Here is a 15,901-nt window from a genome sequence, read left to right as displayed (position 1 = left end):
TGGAAAACTTTATATTTGCCTGGTGCTGGTGGTGGTTCAGGCCTATTATCCTAGCTACTCAGAAGGCTGAGATTTGAGGATTGAAGTTTGAAGCAGATAAATCTGTGATATTCTTTCAGCAAAAAGCTGAAAGTGGAGACATGACTCAAGGTAGAGCTCCAGCCTTGAGTGAAAAAGCCAAGTGAGAGCACAGAACCTAAATTCAAACCCCAATATGAGTACATACAGACTCCCAAGTTCACGTGAGGAGCACAATTTTGTGAAGGAAAGGGATATTGTGATATATTACTAGAATAGCCTGTCTCCCAAGGAAAAACACCCCCTTTTTATCCAGTGGTGCTATTGTGTGCCAGTGTATTGTCTCCCCCAAGTAGAGTTGTCAGATGTAGTAAACAAAATTACAAGAAATAAACAGGGATAAACACCATGTGATTTTTTTTAAAATAGTAATAGATCTCAATGCAATGCTTTGGATACACTTTGATGGAAAGACTTATTCAAGGCTATTCACATGTGACCCCAATGAAGAGTGAAACCAAAGAACAGAGTCCTGGGCGCTTGGCTTCTCGTTTCTGCCCTGAGGATTGGTGTAAGATAGAAGTGGTGGAGACGACGCTTGCTATGTCCGTTTTCTTGTTCTGCGTGAGAGTGGAGGAATGGGTGTGGGGAAGTAGAGGCTCTCTGCCTTTTCCTGGGAGGCTAGATGACCACACACGCCCCAGGACATGGGCGGGGCCTCCGGCGGCCACGCCCACTCCCTCTCCATCCCACAGTGCAGTGCGAGGGGCGGCCATGTCCCAGGATTCCTTGCTGGAGAGCCGTCTCCCGAGGGCCGCGGAAGGCCGCCCGGGCGGCGGTCAGGCCCTGAAGAGCGACGGGAGGAGAAGTAACCCCAGGGCAGGGGCGGCTCGCACTCCAGGCGGAGGACAGGTAACCCCATCCGACCCGAGGCGAGTTGGGACCCACAGCCTCGAGGCGGACGGCGGTTCGGCTCCTGTCCACGGAGGTTGGGGTGCGGGATGTTTGTTCCGCCTCGGCGTGCTAACCTGCCGGTGTGTGTGTGGGGGGGGGACGACGGGGTGCGCATGCGCCTCACCTCAGCGCTCGGCTCGCCGTGGCCCGGGGGAGGTCCGCGGCGGGAGGCAGGCCGCGGCTCCGGGGGAGGGCGTGGGGGCCTCGGCTGAGGCACGCGGTCCCTGGCGTGGAGGCCTCGGCTTAGGCACGCGGTCCCCGGGGGAGGGCGTGGAGGCCTCGGCTGAGGCTCGCGGTCCCCGGGGGAGGCGCGTGGAGGCCTCGGCTGAGGCACGCGGTCCCTGGCCCGGGGGAGGCGCGTGGAGGCCTCGGCTGTGGCACGCGGTCCCCGGGGAAGGCGCGCGGAGGCCTCGGCTGTGGCACGCGGTCCCCGGGGGAGGCGCGTGGAGGCCTCGGCTGAGGCACGCGGTCCCTGGCCCGGGGGAGGGCGTGGAGGCCTCGGCTGAGGCTCGCGGTCCCCGGGGGAGGCGCGCGGAGGCCTGCCTGCCGTGTGGCTCGCAGCCCGGCCTGCCTGCCGTGTGGCTCGCAGCCCGGCGTGAGGCAGGTGGAAGCCCCCGTGAGGGCTGTGGAGGCCTGGGGCGAGGCAGCCCTGCGTGTGGCCCTCGCCGTGCCCCGGGTGGCGTAGGCCCGGGCTCCCACTGGATGAGATCACGACCCGGTAGATTTAACTTTGGCCCGGTGTCATCGTGGTCCAGCGTGGGATGGTGGTGGGGTGGACGATTGCAAGGACGCTTGCTCCCACTTTGTTGCCCGCCCCTAATGTCATTTTCCACTTTGCTGCTTGGTAAAATCCTACTGGCATCTGGAATTGCTTTCAGCGGGGCTGTAAATTCCTTTGTGAATGCGAAATACTGTTCCTTGACTTCCCCGGGATCCAAAAGTCTCGATTATGCCTCCCACGATACGAGCGTAGTTTCATGATTATGTATTCTTTTCACCTGACCTATGATCTTACCATATTATTAGAATTCGGTAGGAACTCTAACTCTGCTTGTGTTTCCCTAAGTGTCTTAGAACATTGGTTCTGCTGAACAAATACTCACCTGGAGCTTACTCGTTACCCATACTGTTAGGAGTACTTGGTATATAGGCAGGTATTGCAATTATATCGGTTTTGTAGAAGGAGAAACTGGCTTCCAGTCATGTAGCTAAGGGGTAAGCCATAACAGAAATCCAGGCAGTATGGTTCGAAGTCTGGACTGTACTATATTACCATACTCTTATTACCCCTTTGATTAGACATTTAGAGAAGAATCTGCACTTAAATGAAGTTAAATAGTTGGATATTGCCAGGGAATGTGGGCTCTTCTGAGAGCTTTTCCTATGTTATTGCATGTTGTGAATTTCCCATAGGAGGTATTAACAGCATTTCTCATGCTTTCTTGACTACTGAATTTATTTTTTTCCAGAGACGGTTTTGCAGTTAATGTCTGTTTAGTATAAAATGGGAAACAGTGCCTCCTAAGTTATAACATACTGTAATTCCAATGATAAACTGGACAGTTGGAATTAGGTATCTATATTTATAATATTCTTAAATAATTTTAAACTCATTTTTTGAACTGACCTGCATTTGCATTAGGGTTTTATTGTGGTATTTCCATTCATACACTTAGTGCCCTTAGAGCACTCTCCTTCTGCCAAATTCCCATATAGTTATCACATTCATTTCCCTAGAGGCTTGTCTTCCCTTCCCTCGCAGGGCTCTCAGTATTACCATTTTATTTTGTGATACTCAGGATTTTGTGCTTGCTAGGCAGGTACCTACCCTTTGAGTTGTTCCTTATGCCACTTTTTGCTTTTTTTTGGCTTATTTTAAGGTAGGATTTCACATTTTTGCCTGGGGCTGGTTTTGGACCACCATTTTCCTGCCTATATCTCTCTTGTAGCTAGGACAACAGAAACAACTGCTATAGCTAACTTGTTAATGGAAGTGGAGTCTCAGATCTCTTTCCCCAACTCCATTTCCCAGCTAGCTGATTACATGGAGGTATGAACCAGTATATGCCCAGCCTTACTTTATAGTTCTTAAGAAATAAAATAATTGAGTGAATCACTTTTTTTTCCTTCACTTCCCATTTATTCACATTGACGGATTGTTACACTTCTCAATAGGATCGTTCATAAAACTAGTGAATCACTTTTTTGTGTGTATGCTAGTACTGGGGCTTAAACTCTGGGCTTCATGTTTTTGCTTAGCCCACCCTTTTTACTCAAGACTGCTCTATCACTTGAGCCATGCATCCTATTCTAGATTGAAGAATCTCTCAGTTTATCTATCTACTGAGGATGGCTTTGAACTGAAATCTTATCTCGGCCTCCTGCATAGCCAGGATGATAAGCATGATCCACCGATACCTGGCTGTGAACTTACTAGAATGTACCATAGTTGGCCACTTGGGAAACAGGATTTTAAGTTCATAGTGCCATTTTGATCAGCTCTGTCCTTGGTAAAAATACTGGTGTCTAGACCATGTTAGAGAAAGCTCTGTGGCCCTATTACCTGTGGTGCTTGGTTTTACAGCTCTTAGCTCTAACATAGAGATGGGATGCCTCAGTAGCAGTGAGCTCAGCCATTGGCATGCAACCTCCAAGAAGGTACCAAAGCACACCCATGTCCTCCAGCCTCCACTGTCTATACTGTGGTAACAAATGTTCTTCTTGCATATGAGGGGTAAATGAAAAGAAGTGTTTCTTTCTCATCCTCACCTGTGTTCTACGTCTCCTTTGAATGGTTCCTGATTTTTTCCAGGCATCTTCCAATTCAGTCATCCTCAGCCTATCTCATAACTGGACTTCCCTCCACATGTGTTTCTCGACTTGTTTTCCATTTAATAGGGAATGCTTTTCTCCACATAGTGAAATCATCTGTCACTTCATCCATTTTACCACCCATTCACCACCTATCCATTCACCCATCTTCCTTACCATCTATCCATGCTTTTTGAACATTGACTGTATGCCAAGTACTGTACAAGGCACTGCAGATACAGTGATGAACGAGACAATCATTTTCCTCCAAGAGCACACATCTTGCCAGGGAGACAGACATAAATCACACAAAAACAACACACAATTAATAGTGAATGCCATGTGTTATCACAGACAAAGATATATGACAAGATAGCAGGGGTGAGTGGAGAGAGAGAAATGAAGAGGGAAGGGGGAAATGACTCCAAAGACAATAAATGTTCGCTACAGGCTTAGGTAGTGTTGAGTCTGTGTCAGAGTTTCCCTCTGCCAAAGCAGTGGCCTTTTATGGTTTTGCTTTGAATAGAAAAATTGTTTTTGTAAATGCTACACAACATGGACCACTAGTAAGTAAAACAAATGAGAGCAGAGTGACTTTTTTTTTGTTACATTGGGCATAGCGTGAGTGTCATCTTCAGCTATCTGTGCTTCTCTGATTTTCTCAAGGTGGCCACAGACTGATTCTAGAAGATACTGATGACACTGCCATGCCTTGGAAAGGCCAAGAGTCAACCAGTTTGTTACAGGTAAATCTTTAGATGATTTTGTCCTGCCTTGGACACAAACTGGAATAACTAAACTTTCCTTCTGGAAAAGAGATGGCTGTAATTCTCAGAAAGAGGAAGGAGTGGCTTAGTATGAAGAATGGGTTTCCTTTTATGAGAAAGGAGTAAGTTGTTGATCTTATTGGCTTAGAGCCACCGTATGTGGTTTGCTAACTTGTAAGGAGGGGAAAAATGCCTGTTTGGGGACTTGTTAGTCTGGAAGAGCTATTGGTTCTGGTCAGACCCTGTCTGCACTTGCTCTAGGAATCCAGGGAAAGCTATAGGGCTTTCTGTTGATGACTGAGAAGACACCTGTAACAGGCTGTGCATTCATTTGACTGCCAGTGGATTTTACTACTAGTTGATTGTCTTTTGTGAGCACTTACAATGTGACCAAATCCTTTTATATGTGTTAGCTTAATCCTCATAACAACTCCATGCATTATTTTTGCCCTTAGTTTGCTAATGAAGAAACTAAGGCTTACATAGGTAATTACCTGACTCCCCAGAGAATGCTCCTGGGCTCTTTCACACCAGCTTCATAGCAGAATGACTTCCCAGTGTCTTAAAATTGGAGATTCTTCTAGGTAACTTTAATTATAGCTGACAAGAACAACCCAGTGTTCTATGTATATATTCTGCAGTCTGTCTATCATGTATTTTCTCGTCTTCCTAAATATACCTTCCTGATGCAGGCAAGTAGAAAGAAGTTGAGCCAGGCCTGACCAACAGAGGTTAAAAGAAACAGCATTCGCCATTATTCATCTTTTGACTTGAGCTGACTTAGGCTAGCACTGTCTACTGGTCTCCCAGCGCACAATTCCCTGGACCATGGTACAAGGGACTCCTAATCTAGGGCTGCAGACTGGAAAGGAACTATGCTAACTTTCATTTGCACTCCTGCTGCTGATGGCCGCCAACATGCTATGTTTAAGAATGGGGAGCTCCTAGCTGGGCTCCAATGGCTAACCTCTGTGATCCTGTCATTGGAGGATCAAGGTTGAAGGGCTGCTTAGGCATACAAATTTGTAAGATTCCTTCTCTTACCTATAGTTATGGGCACAGAGATGCAACCCTATATCCTAAGCAACTGGAGGCTGACACTGGGAGTCTTGTGGAAGTAGGGCATCAAGGCAGAGAAGTCTTCCAGACTTTATCTCTATGGTGGAAGATGGACATGGTGAGGGTCACCTGTGATTCTGGTGCTGAGGAGCTCAAATGTAGGCAGCTCATGGCTCAGGTACGAATAAGGCGAGGAGACCCTGCCCCAGAAATAACCAGACAAAAACAGTATGGCACCAGCTACCAGGTGAGAGGTCCTGAGGAAGAGGTGGTATGTGTGTTTCTTGCTGTGTGGCTACAGGCAAGGGAGGAAGGCTGGGAAAGATTTCCTAGGGCATCTCTGTATGTAGTTAGTGCTTAATACCTGAGCCTTGTTCCTGCAGTCCAGGATTTTAGTACCATCTCTCTCCACCCCAGGCTGGGTGGAGAATGTTGATTTATCAGTGGATTTTCATTTATCTTCTTGTTTCTGCTCTTTATTGTCAGGGATAAATATGATTTATCTTGGAAGAATAAGATTAGGTGTCTGTTAATTGCAAGTAGGAATTTACAAGGTTTTCCTAGCATCAAAGAATTAAGCAAGTAAAAAAAAGTCCATCATAAAACTCCAAAGCAAAGAAAAAAGATCCAACAAAATGCATTCTGTTCAAACTGATAGCCTGTAGGAGAAATTTCAAAAATACTCCTCAAAGGGCCAAGCAGCAGGTCTCCCAGTTAAGCTTTGCAACTGTTGTAGGATGTCTCTCTCTAACACACCACTTTGAAATCTTAGCCTTCTTATCCAGAATGATCAAATGCTTTCTCTTGCTGTCTCTCATTTTGTGGTCCTGAATAGAACGGCTATTGTTCTCCAGTAGGGCACAGCTTTAGTGTTCCAACACTCTGGCAAAGTATTGATGCAAACCAGCAGTATTCTTGGATCTGCCTTTCTCTTTTGTTTCCTTTTGTCTGACTCTAAAGAGATCACTTTTCAGAAAGCCATTTGGGGTTTCTAGGTTAGATAGAGTGGATGCTTTCTAGTGGTCTTTTGGAGGTGTGAAGAGTTTTTGTTCCACCTCCCTTAGTGTCTGGGTGGAGATTTGCCATGGTCACCAGTAAGGGTATAATTTTCCAGATATCTCATGTTAAAATGCACTCAGAAGAACTCCACCCCCCCACTGCACTTTGTTTCCAAAGTTAGTTTATTGACTATTAAGTTGTAAAGCCAATGATAGAATTTTAATGAAAAAATATCCTGTATCACTCAAAAAGAACAAAAATACTCTTAGCAACACTGCTTTGGAAAATAATAAGCATCAACTTTACACACAACAGTCCTTTCTTAAGCTTTATTTAAGAAATTGAGTACTATATAGTTCAATATATATAAGACACATCCAGTATTGTGTTCCTGATAGCAAGTGCATAGATTTTGTTATGATAATCATTTTCACTCGATATAAATACGTTTCATGATCACATGAAGATAATATTCCCAGTGATTCTGCCCAAGCATGAAAGGAAAAAACAGAACACAGCAAAAATAGTGAACTACAACAGAAATGGAAAAACAAAAACAGCAAATTAGCAGAACAGTCGATTCCTGATAAGTGAATAAGCTGATTGTTTGGTCACAATGTTTTATTCACTTATCAGGAATGATTCACAGCACATTTATGTTTCCTAGCCTGCTCACGGAGTGCACACAACTGCTGTGGACTGCACGGCATGTGGCTTCTATGAGCAAGGAACTGATGTTTCTGTGGTTTACCAAGGTAGTCTGTGCATGGCAAATAGACCTTGCTTATATTGCCATGGTGTTTTATAGAATCAAGATTATGAGTTTAAGTAGGGACAAACTTTATAGTCATAAATGCTTAAAGGAGAATTACTTTTTTTTTTCAAAAACAAAATCTGGCTTTGTCTTTCCCTTTATTTAGCATGAGTATTCTGCCTTGTGCCAACTGTTAAGTCTTATTTACTTATACATTTTAAAAGGAAACATTTGTACCTTGGAAAGAATTTGATCATTCTCTTTTACCAATCTTCCTCCCCCCCCCATACTACCCACTCCCTCCCAGAAAAGAGAAATAAACTGTAACCTTAGCTATCTTTCCCCAGTAATATAAGCAGTGGGTTTCACAGGCACACTGATGAAGGCTAGATGAGATTTAGAGCAGAATTGTCTGCAGTAATCAGCTCTGATCTGTACAGATTTGGGGTTGGTGAAATCACTGTCACTGAGATGTCTGGCGTTCCTCTACCTCACCAGGCCCCTCCCTCTTGCTGACCTGACAGTACATTCTTGGGGCCAGAAGGGAGCTGAAACCAGAGGGAGTAGCATTTAAGCACCTTCAGGGAGAAAACTCATTGGCACCAGGTGCTTCGTGGCCTGCAGCAGGCAGAGCTTGTGTGCCAGAAAAGGTGGAAGGAGCTCGAAGACATAGGGAGCAAACATGGGTGGGATCTTTTAAGAGCACTTTAAGAGCAGTCTGATTCCTGAGCAGAGGAAATGGGCAGAAGAAGAGGCAGGCCTGTGGCTTGAGATATAGAGGGCATGTAAGGAGTAGGTGGCTCTTTGTGATTACTGGTGTCTTCTCCCAGTGGAAACACGGCTTACTCATTGTTCCACCCAGGAGGGAGTGTGAATCTGTCTGACATGATGACTTTGGAATCACGGACTTAGAAGGAGAGAGGCTCCCTGGCCTTCTCCAGACTGAGGAGAACTTCCTTTTGAGTATTTGGATATTCTTCGGTTAGTTTTTAATAATTAAAGCTGCTTCTGGATTCAGTTAACTTGTAGAAGTAAATGTAGATTACTTTTCTGTATGTATCTATTGATGGACAGAACACATAGACTTACTATTCCCTTCCTTGAGAGTTTGCCACCTTTGAAAAGATCATTTTCTAAGGCCTTTGGACATGGGGGTAGACAGAAGGACCCTCAAGTCTGAGGTTTTTCCTCTTGATTGCAGTAGCAGATTTTAGTGAGTCTTAGGAGCTGTAATATATGTGTGTGTTCCACATTCGTGAGGAAGAAGGGATGGGAAAGGTTAAGAGAAGAAATGAACTTGTGTGTTAAAAGACTGTGACATGTCTCAGCAAACAGGAGGCTAGCTGTTACTTAGTGAACCATAGGAGAAAATGATCAATCTTAGAAGCAGTGGTTAAAACAGGTGGCTGTACATAAATCATAGGTGGCTGGTGTACAGTTTTTCCTCTTTCCCCAAATCAGATATTCACTTAGATGGAATCGACTGTATCTTTTTACACAACATATAGAAAAAAAAAACACGTGAAACAGTGAGGTGTGTAGATGCATCACCAACACAAAATGACTACCAACAATACAACACGCAGAGAGAGAAACAAGTATTAGGAAAATGGTTTAATATTGGAGACAGAAGCAAAAAATCGCATCACACAATAACATACATTACAAAAATAAGTTTGACTGTTTCAACTACACGGTTATGTTCACAATGAGGACAGAAGAATCAGAAAAAACTTTTGTTCTAAACAGCAAAAAAGCAAACCCCTAAAGTTTAACTAATACATTTATCCACTTAAAGTGACTGAGTACTTCTAAATCTAATTACCTTATTGTGTAACTGCACAATACAGAATAAAAAGTGAAACTTACCGCTGTATTTTAAGACAAAATTCTAATGCTAGGTATAAGCAAAGGGAAAAAAGAAATCAAGCCAAAGTTTTTAATTCTCAAAAGAACTTTCTTTCTATCAACCACAAATCAAACTTGAAATCAGTCATTGTCAGGTGGCCCACAAGAGTTAAGCCACAGAAAATTTCCATTTTTTTTTTAATCTCCAGTATAAAAAGTTCCACTGGTACAAAATGCGTAAGTACAATCAGTTGTAGAAATAGGAAAGCCTGCGTTTTTTTTTTTTTTTGGCTCAAATTCCATCAAACAACAAAATCCAAATGCATCAATAAAACAGAAACAATACTCAAATGGTCTTACAGTTTCCACTAGGTTGCATTAACTTTGGCTTTTCTCAGACAATATTTAAAAACTACTTTGTAATTCTAAACAAAATGATATTATTAATCTACAAACAACAATTTTCACAGCACAAAAACACAAATACAGTTTTTGTATGACATTATTCAAAAAGTTAATGAAACTACAGTTTTTTTTAAGATTTTATTTCTTTTTTAATTAGCACTTAAGATAATAAAAACAGAAACAGTAAAATGATTCCAGAGTAGCACAAGCCAAAGAACTATATAACCCCTATGGTGAAAGAAAGAGGAACTTGTTACACCTTTGAGGACTGCCATTTTACCACAATTCTCTAGTTTAGAAATGACTAATTCTACACTAGATTAAAAAAAAAAGCAGTTTCCCTGTGTTTTGTCTTCTGGCACAGGCCCTTTGCACCCTTGCAGCTTTTTCCTTTCGATACTAAAAGATAAAAGGACAATTTGTCTCTGAGGAGGATTATTTTTTTTTCTAACAATGAAACATGCAAAAAACAATAAAACAAAAAGATTTTCCCCCTAAATGTACTGTACTGTCTTGGTTGCCTGCAAAATCCAGTGCTCAAGTAGAAGTACCTGCCCTGAACCTCCTGTCAAGCTGTACTTGGGTTTTCTCTGGGGGAGATGCAGGTGAGTTGATAGTTTGCTTCAGTGAAAAATAGAAGTTTTTGAGATCTATGTAATTGGCAAATGACTAGATTCAATTGCTAATTTTGTGTTTCTATGTATGTATCTACACACTACCATCTAATAGGTATATGAGAGACACATATGCGTTTACTTTTTTATTAAGCTGAGTGCTGGAGGAAATACAAAATAGCCCTCAAAGGATGAAGGAAGGCCCCGGCAGTAGTAAACACGTGTGAGGATAGTACAAATCATTTCATTAGAAGTGCATGTGCTATAAGAAGGAAACTTTTTTTTTTTTGCATCATTAGAGGCTAATCCTTTCCATCCCAAGGCTATCACATCCACACATATTAAACTAAACAGGGTGGGTGAGCAGGAAAAGAGAGCTGAGACCAAGATGCTTCCAGGGCCTGCTTTCAGGAAAGCTGGAGTTCCCGTTGGGGTTGTAGATATGCCCTTAAGGTTTGTCAACTGTTCACACAAAGTCAGTCAAAGTAATGTGACACTTTAAAAAGTGGTCAGTGATTGTGGTGAAGAATCAAGCTCTATTTTATACGCCAGTCCGCTGTATGCTCAATTAAACTAGACAACTAACAAGGCAGGGAAAGGACCAAGAGCTTCTTACTCCAGACACCATTGCTTACTCAGTGATACCCACTGGGGTCAGAGTCCTCATCACAATGGCTGACTGAATATTTAGGAATGTTCAATAAAAAGTAAAATTTCTCAAAAAGATTATTCCCTATTACAGAAGTCATTTACCTACAAGGTATATGAAAAATACCACTAAACAGGATCTCAGAAAGCTACTTACATCCCCTCAGGATTTGTCCAATAAACTTCTTAATTTAAACTTGAGTGGAGCATAGAATATCAGAAATTCAAATTCCAGCAGCACATTAGGAAGTTAAAAAAAAGACCAGAAATAAAAAAGTTGGTATAGGGAAAAAATTGAATGTTTCCCTCTCTTCAAATTTGTCTTGTGGAGTTGTTTTGTCCTTTACTTTCTGGATTTTAAGGGCAAAAGATAATAAACTTAGAAGATAAGTGTGGGGGAAAAATCCAAATTAGAAACTCCCCGAAATAAACTGAAGTGATGACAGTATAAAAAGTTACCAACATTCCAGATAGCTCTGGGTAGAAAGGGTTAAAGTTCACAACTTTCTCACCTTAGAGGTTTCCATATATTATGAAGAAAATACATTGTGAGGTTGCCTTCACAGCATTGATGTGCAGAGTGGTTAAAAAGTGAGACATGGGCACTTATACAATGTCTTACAAAAAACATTATAGAGAAATAACAAACAATAACAATTTCAGGCAACAAGACCACAGAATAGCAAGTTAACAAACTTTTAACCTTTTTTTTAAATATTAGGGATTTATACAAAACACATAATAAAATACCCATGTTATCAAATTACTTCTCACAAGAAACACACTGAAGCTCTAGGAAGGAAGTACCTTTGGAATTTGGCACTATATATTTTCACTTTTTTTCTTTAAAAGAAAGAAAAAAAATCACATTTTGCTGAACACAAACACATCTAAATAGTCCACAAAAAAAATGACATCAATGCTTCACAAGCCAACACAAAACTTATTCTGGAATAGGTTTTTGTTTTTTTTTTTTTTGTTTCTCACATGAAATTATTTTTAAGCAAACAACTTTTTTTTTGAAATTCTTTTTTGTTTTAAGTAAACCAATTCTAAACTTGTCTTATTGACAAAGAACATTAAGACCTTGAGACTCATGATGAAACCACAACTTAATTCACAGAAGCACCAACATAACACAGTTTACAGTAACCTTTCTCCTGTACATTGAAACAGTATAAAATATAGGTAATTTCATGTGCATTAAACCATGGATTGTCTAACTGTGAGTCAGTTCAGCAAAAGGTGACACAAATAGGTAGCATTTGCCCCAAAACAGGGTAAATATTTTTCTTATACTAATCTACAAAAAGTGGTTCTATATATATATCTTAATGAGAAAGTGAGCCACCTAAAATGGCCTTATCAAAAAACTTTACACTGCCTGAAAAATGTAAAAACTATTACAGACCTCTAGAGACTTAAAATCAGACAGTTTTTTTTTCTCAAACTGTTTTTGGAAGTAGTCTGTTAGAAACCAACATTCTGTGTCCCTGGACACATATTGCTATTGTTACCAGTGACCGGGAAGAATGCCAATCCCTGTATAATACTTTCAAGTCTGTTTTATGAAAAGAAAAAAATAAGAAAGAAACATTTTTGCCACAGGTTTTTTTTTCTATAATTTGTCTAATAATTTCAGTCTTGCATGAAATGCAGCAATGTTTTTCACATTGACTTCCCAGAATTCATAGCTAGGTGAGGTCACATGCAAATTTCAAAGGTCAAACTAGATCAAAGGTCAGTAGGAGAACCAAATATGATGTGAGGTCAGAAAGACATCAGAAACAATGACGGGACGATGAAACTTTTTTTTGAGACGCCACAGGGACATGCTAGGCAAACGATGAACTAACGGGCATGAAGATGTCTAGGGAAAAAACAAGGAAGAGTAAAAAGTTACACACAATCTATGCAGCAGCAACAAAATCACTTTTAAGGGTGCAGGAGAAAAACTAATGCAAATCTTAGGTCTTTAGGGAGTCTATGAGCCATTCACATAATTTGCATTTCTTACACTCTTTTTTTTCCACAGCACAATGAAACCCCAAGAGAATCCATCTGGAGAGAGTGAGAGGGGATGGATTCCATGTGTTTTGGGGTGAGGGACTGGCAAGGGTTAGGGGAGAGGGTCCAGTTTCAACAAAGGTGACATATGGGGAAGTCAGACGACTGAACTGTAAACTAGATAATGGAAATTACAAACAAAATAATCAGACAGATACAAACAACGAGAGGATAAAGCATGAACTTTAGGTCTAGGGTTCAATGGCAAAAAAAGCCCATTCCTAGAATAATTCCTCTAGAGACTACTTCAGAAAGTTCTAGCTAGACAGAGAACTGCTCTTTAGGTATCCAATAAGTTAACAATAGGCATAAATAACTTCCATTATTTCTGAGGCAGTAAAAATTTTGTATAAAAATAGAAATGCTTTTTTACAAATAAAATTTACAGGCCTGTGGCTTTCTTTTTTATTTATGTATTATTTATGTATTTATTATTATTAAATTTATCTTTCAAGAAACATCAAGTATTTTCACTCATTTTTATTTTATTTTTAAACCCTGTAGCTTTAAGAAACAGATCTCTAAATCTTTTTTTTACATTAATCCTTTCTAGAAACAAAAATAAAACAATAACAAAATAGACAACCAGTGTAATAATCTGACCAATATCATGTTACTTTGAACCCTAAAATAAAATCCTACTTATTAAAACAAACCGATGTAGTGGAAAGACGTTTTGTGTTGTTTTTAAGTGCTTCTCCTGGCTTCTCCCTCTGCTAGGCCACCAACTATATGCTGGGGCCCTCCAGAGGGGCAGGCGCGGACAAGGAGGGGTGAATTCTCCAGGCAGTGCTCTTGGGGCACCAGTGGTTTCAGAGTTAGAATTGCACATTAGCGTTTGTTTGCCTTTTTAAATTCTCAAGATGTCATTTATTTGTGTATGTTTTTCTTTAAAAAAGCAAAAATGGAAACAAAAAATTTAAAAAGTAAAAGGAACAAAAGAAAATACAGTGGCACAACTGGAGGAGGAACTTACTCAATAGAAACAAGGTAGCCCAAGTTTTAATTATGGCAAATGGGGTAGAAGGGCTGGGTAGGGGGGAAATGGAGGCCTTATTGTAAAAATAACTGTCTCTCTTGGTAAAAGTTGGCAATCTGGTCCTCCTCTTTAGGCCTTCCCTGTTGAGAACAGGCTGGCTCATGGGACTTACCCTAAGAAAGCTAAAATAAGAGCAGGGAGCCTCTGGGGTTAAGATCAGTAAGGTTTGCTGTCATTTTTGGAGCGCTTCAGCTGCACCTTCAAGCGTTTCATGCCGATCTGAAAGCCATTCATAGCCTGGATTGCAGCTTGTGCAGAGACTGGATTGTCATAGCTAACAAAACCTGGAAAACACAAAAGATAAAGAGGTAGTCAAGATGGAAGGGAGCAGGGAAGGAGAATCAGGGGCTTGGGGGTTGGCTGACATAAAGTAACTGCAAATGTGACTAGATGCCAGTCCCATAGTCTTACTTGAGCTTTACTAGAATTACACAGTGTGCCTCAAGTATTAGGGATGGCATGGAACATGTCCACTGAGGTAGTGAAAAAGCTAGTTGCAGGAATCATTTGGTAAGTGACAAAATGTTTCAGAAAATGAAATTTCATACTCGTGAGTGAATTTAGTCTCTTTAATGCTTTCAATTCAAATTTGTGCTTTAAACCTATTAGAGTTAGTTCTTTTGGAAAAAAAATTCCAGGTACATAAAGAAGCACTTGTCATTTAAGCAATGGTATATGTATTACAGGGCTCAAAGGCCTGCCAGAAAACTCATATGTCCTGACCAAGTGAGCATAAAAGGAAGGGTAAAGGAGCGGCTCGGTAACAATATATGTAAAATGCCAAGACCATGGGTGTCTTGCAGGCCAAATCTTTTTATAGAGACACAAATATATCCACGGACAGAGTCCACACCTGTTTGACTATAGGATGAGTTAGTGAATAAACTGAATTAGGAAAGTAACAAACTGAGCTTTAGCATCTTGGAGTTACTACTGAGACAGGAAAGGCGGGTCCTTTCTTTTTGGCTCAAGAGCAGCCATCTCAGCAAATTCTCAATATGTCTGTACACAGTAACCCCCATATTCTGTTTTGCAAAGACAGAATGATGCTCTGTATTTTCTCAGAAATGAGAATTCTCATCATGTTTAGTTTGTTTTAACAATAGGGGGTAAGGCCTAAGGCAGGCATATAGACAAAGTTTTAGTTAATGATGAGGTAAGTGGTAAGCTTACACAGTTCCTACTGACTTTAGTGTTGAAAGAAAACTATTATTCCGATTTAATTTCAGTTTTGAACATCAGCTGTTCAGAAGGTTATGCACTAAGTATCTCCATATACTACTAAAGTTTAAGAGAAGATTCCTTTACAAACAACAGGAAGAAGAGTTCTCAGCCAGTAAAAATGTATTAAATCTAACTCCTAATAAATATAGTTTTCAAATCCAAGATTTTTTTTGCCAGTTCTGGGGCTTGAACTCAGGCCTGAGCACTGTCCTTTGGCTTTCTCAAGACTAGAGCTCTACCACTTAAGGCACAGTACCACTTCCAGCTTTTTCTATGTATGTGGTATCAAGGATTCAACCACTAGGCCTTCGTGCATGCTCTACCACTTTACCACTAGGCCAAACTCCCAGCATCTCAAATCTAAGCCTTTTGATCTAACTTTATTTATCTTCTCCATTCTCCTTGCTCTTTGTCCAGAAGTAGTAAGATGATTAAAGGATGGGAATGGGTCAAGAGTGAGATGAATATCAAAGCTTGGCCAAGAAGAATGATGAAAGAATGGGGTATCATTTAATAACTAGGCTGACTCATTGAGAAACATAGAACACAAGGTTTTTAATAAAAATGGAAAAATACAGACCCTAATGCTAAATAATTGTCTGCAGATTATCATAGCTACAGTTTACTATTTGGTTAAAGTAATCTGCGAACTAGTATAGTGTCCTTCCATAAGTTGGTACTAGGGACTGGACTT

General features: G+C 41.0%; 1 protein-coding gene and 1 long non-coding RNA gene across 13 annotated transcripts in view; one reads left to right on the top strand and one right to left on the bottom strand.

Annotated features, from left to right (window-relative positions):
• The first annotated feature begins 791 nt into the window (after window positions 1-791).
• LOC150045913 (uncharacterized) overlaps window positions 792-15,901 on the top strand; it is a 30,331-nt gene continuing 15,221 nt past the window's right edge. The window contains exons 1-2 of the long non-coding RNA XR_016532695.1: window positions 792-930; window positions 4,450-4,529. This is a non-coding gene — a long non-coding RNA (uncharacterized LOC150045913). The remainder of the gene's footprint in view (window positions 931-4,449; window positions 4,530-15,901) is intronic.
• Window positions 8,962-15,901, bottom strand: part of Celf2 (CUGBP Elav-like family member 2) — a 672,814-nt gene continuing 665,874 nt past the window's right edge. For 11 of the 12 annotated variants that reach the window (XM_090318888.1, XM_090318882.1, XM_090318877.1 and 8 more), the window contains one exon: window positions 8,962-14,267. In XM_090318888.1, coding sequence (XP_090175014.1) covers window positions 14,140-14,267 — 128 coding nt within the window. In that variant the 3' untranslated portion in view covers window positions 8,962-14,139. The remainder of the gene's footprint in view (window positions 14,268-15,901) is intronic. The other variant, XM_090318878.1, reaches the window with a different exon arrangement.

The sequence above is a fragment of the Megascapheus bottae genome, chromosome 26, assembly GCF_031878675.1.
Source record: "Megascapheus bottae isolate mThoBot1 chromosome 26, mThoBot2.hap1, whole genome shotgun sequence".
Taxonomy (NCBI): Eukaryota; Metazoa; Chordata; class Mammalia; order Rodentia; family Geomyidae; genus Megascapheus; species Megascapheus bottae.
Note: the sequence above shows the minus strand (reverse complement) of the source record. Positions and strands in the feature narration are given on the sequence as shown.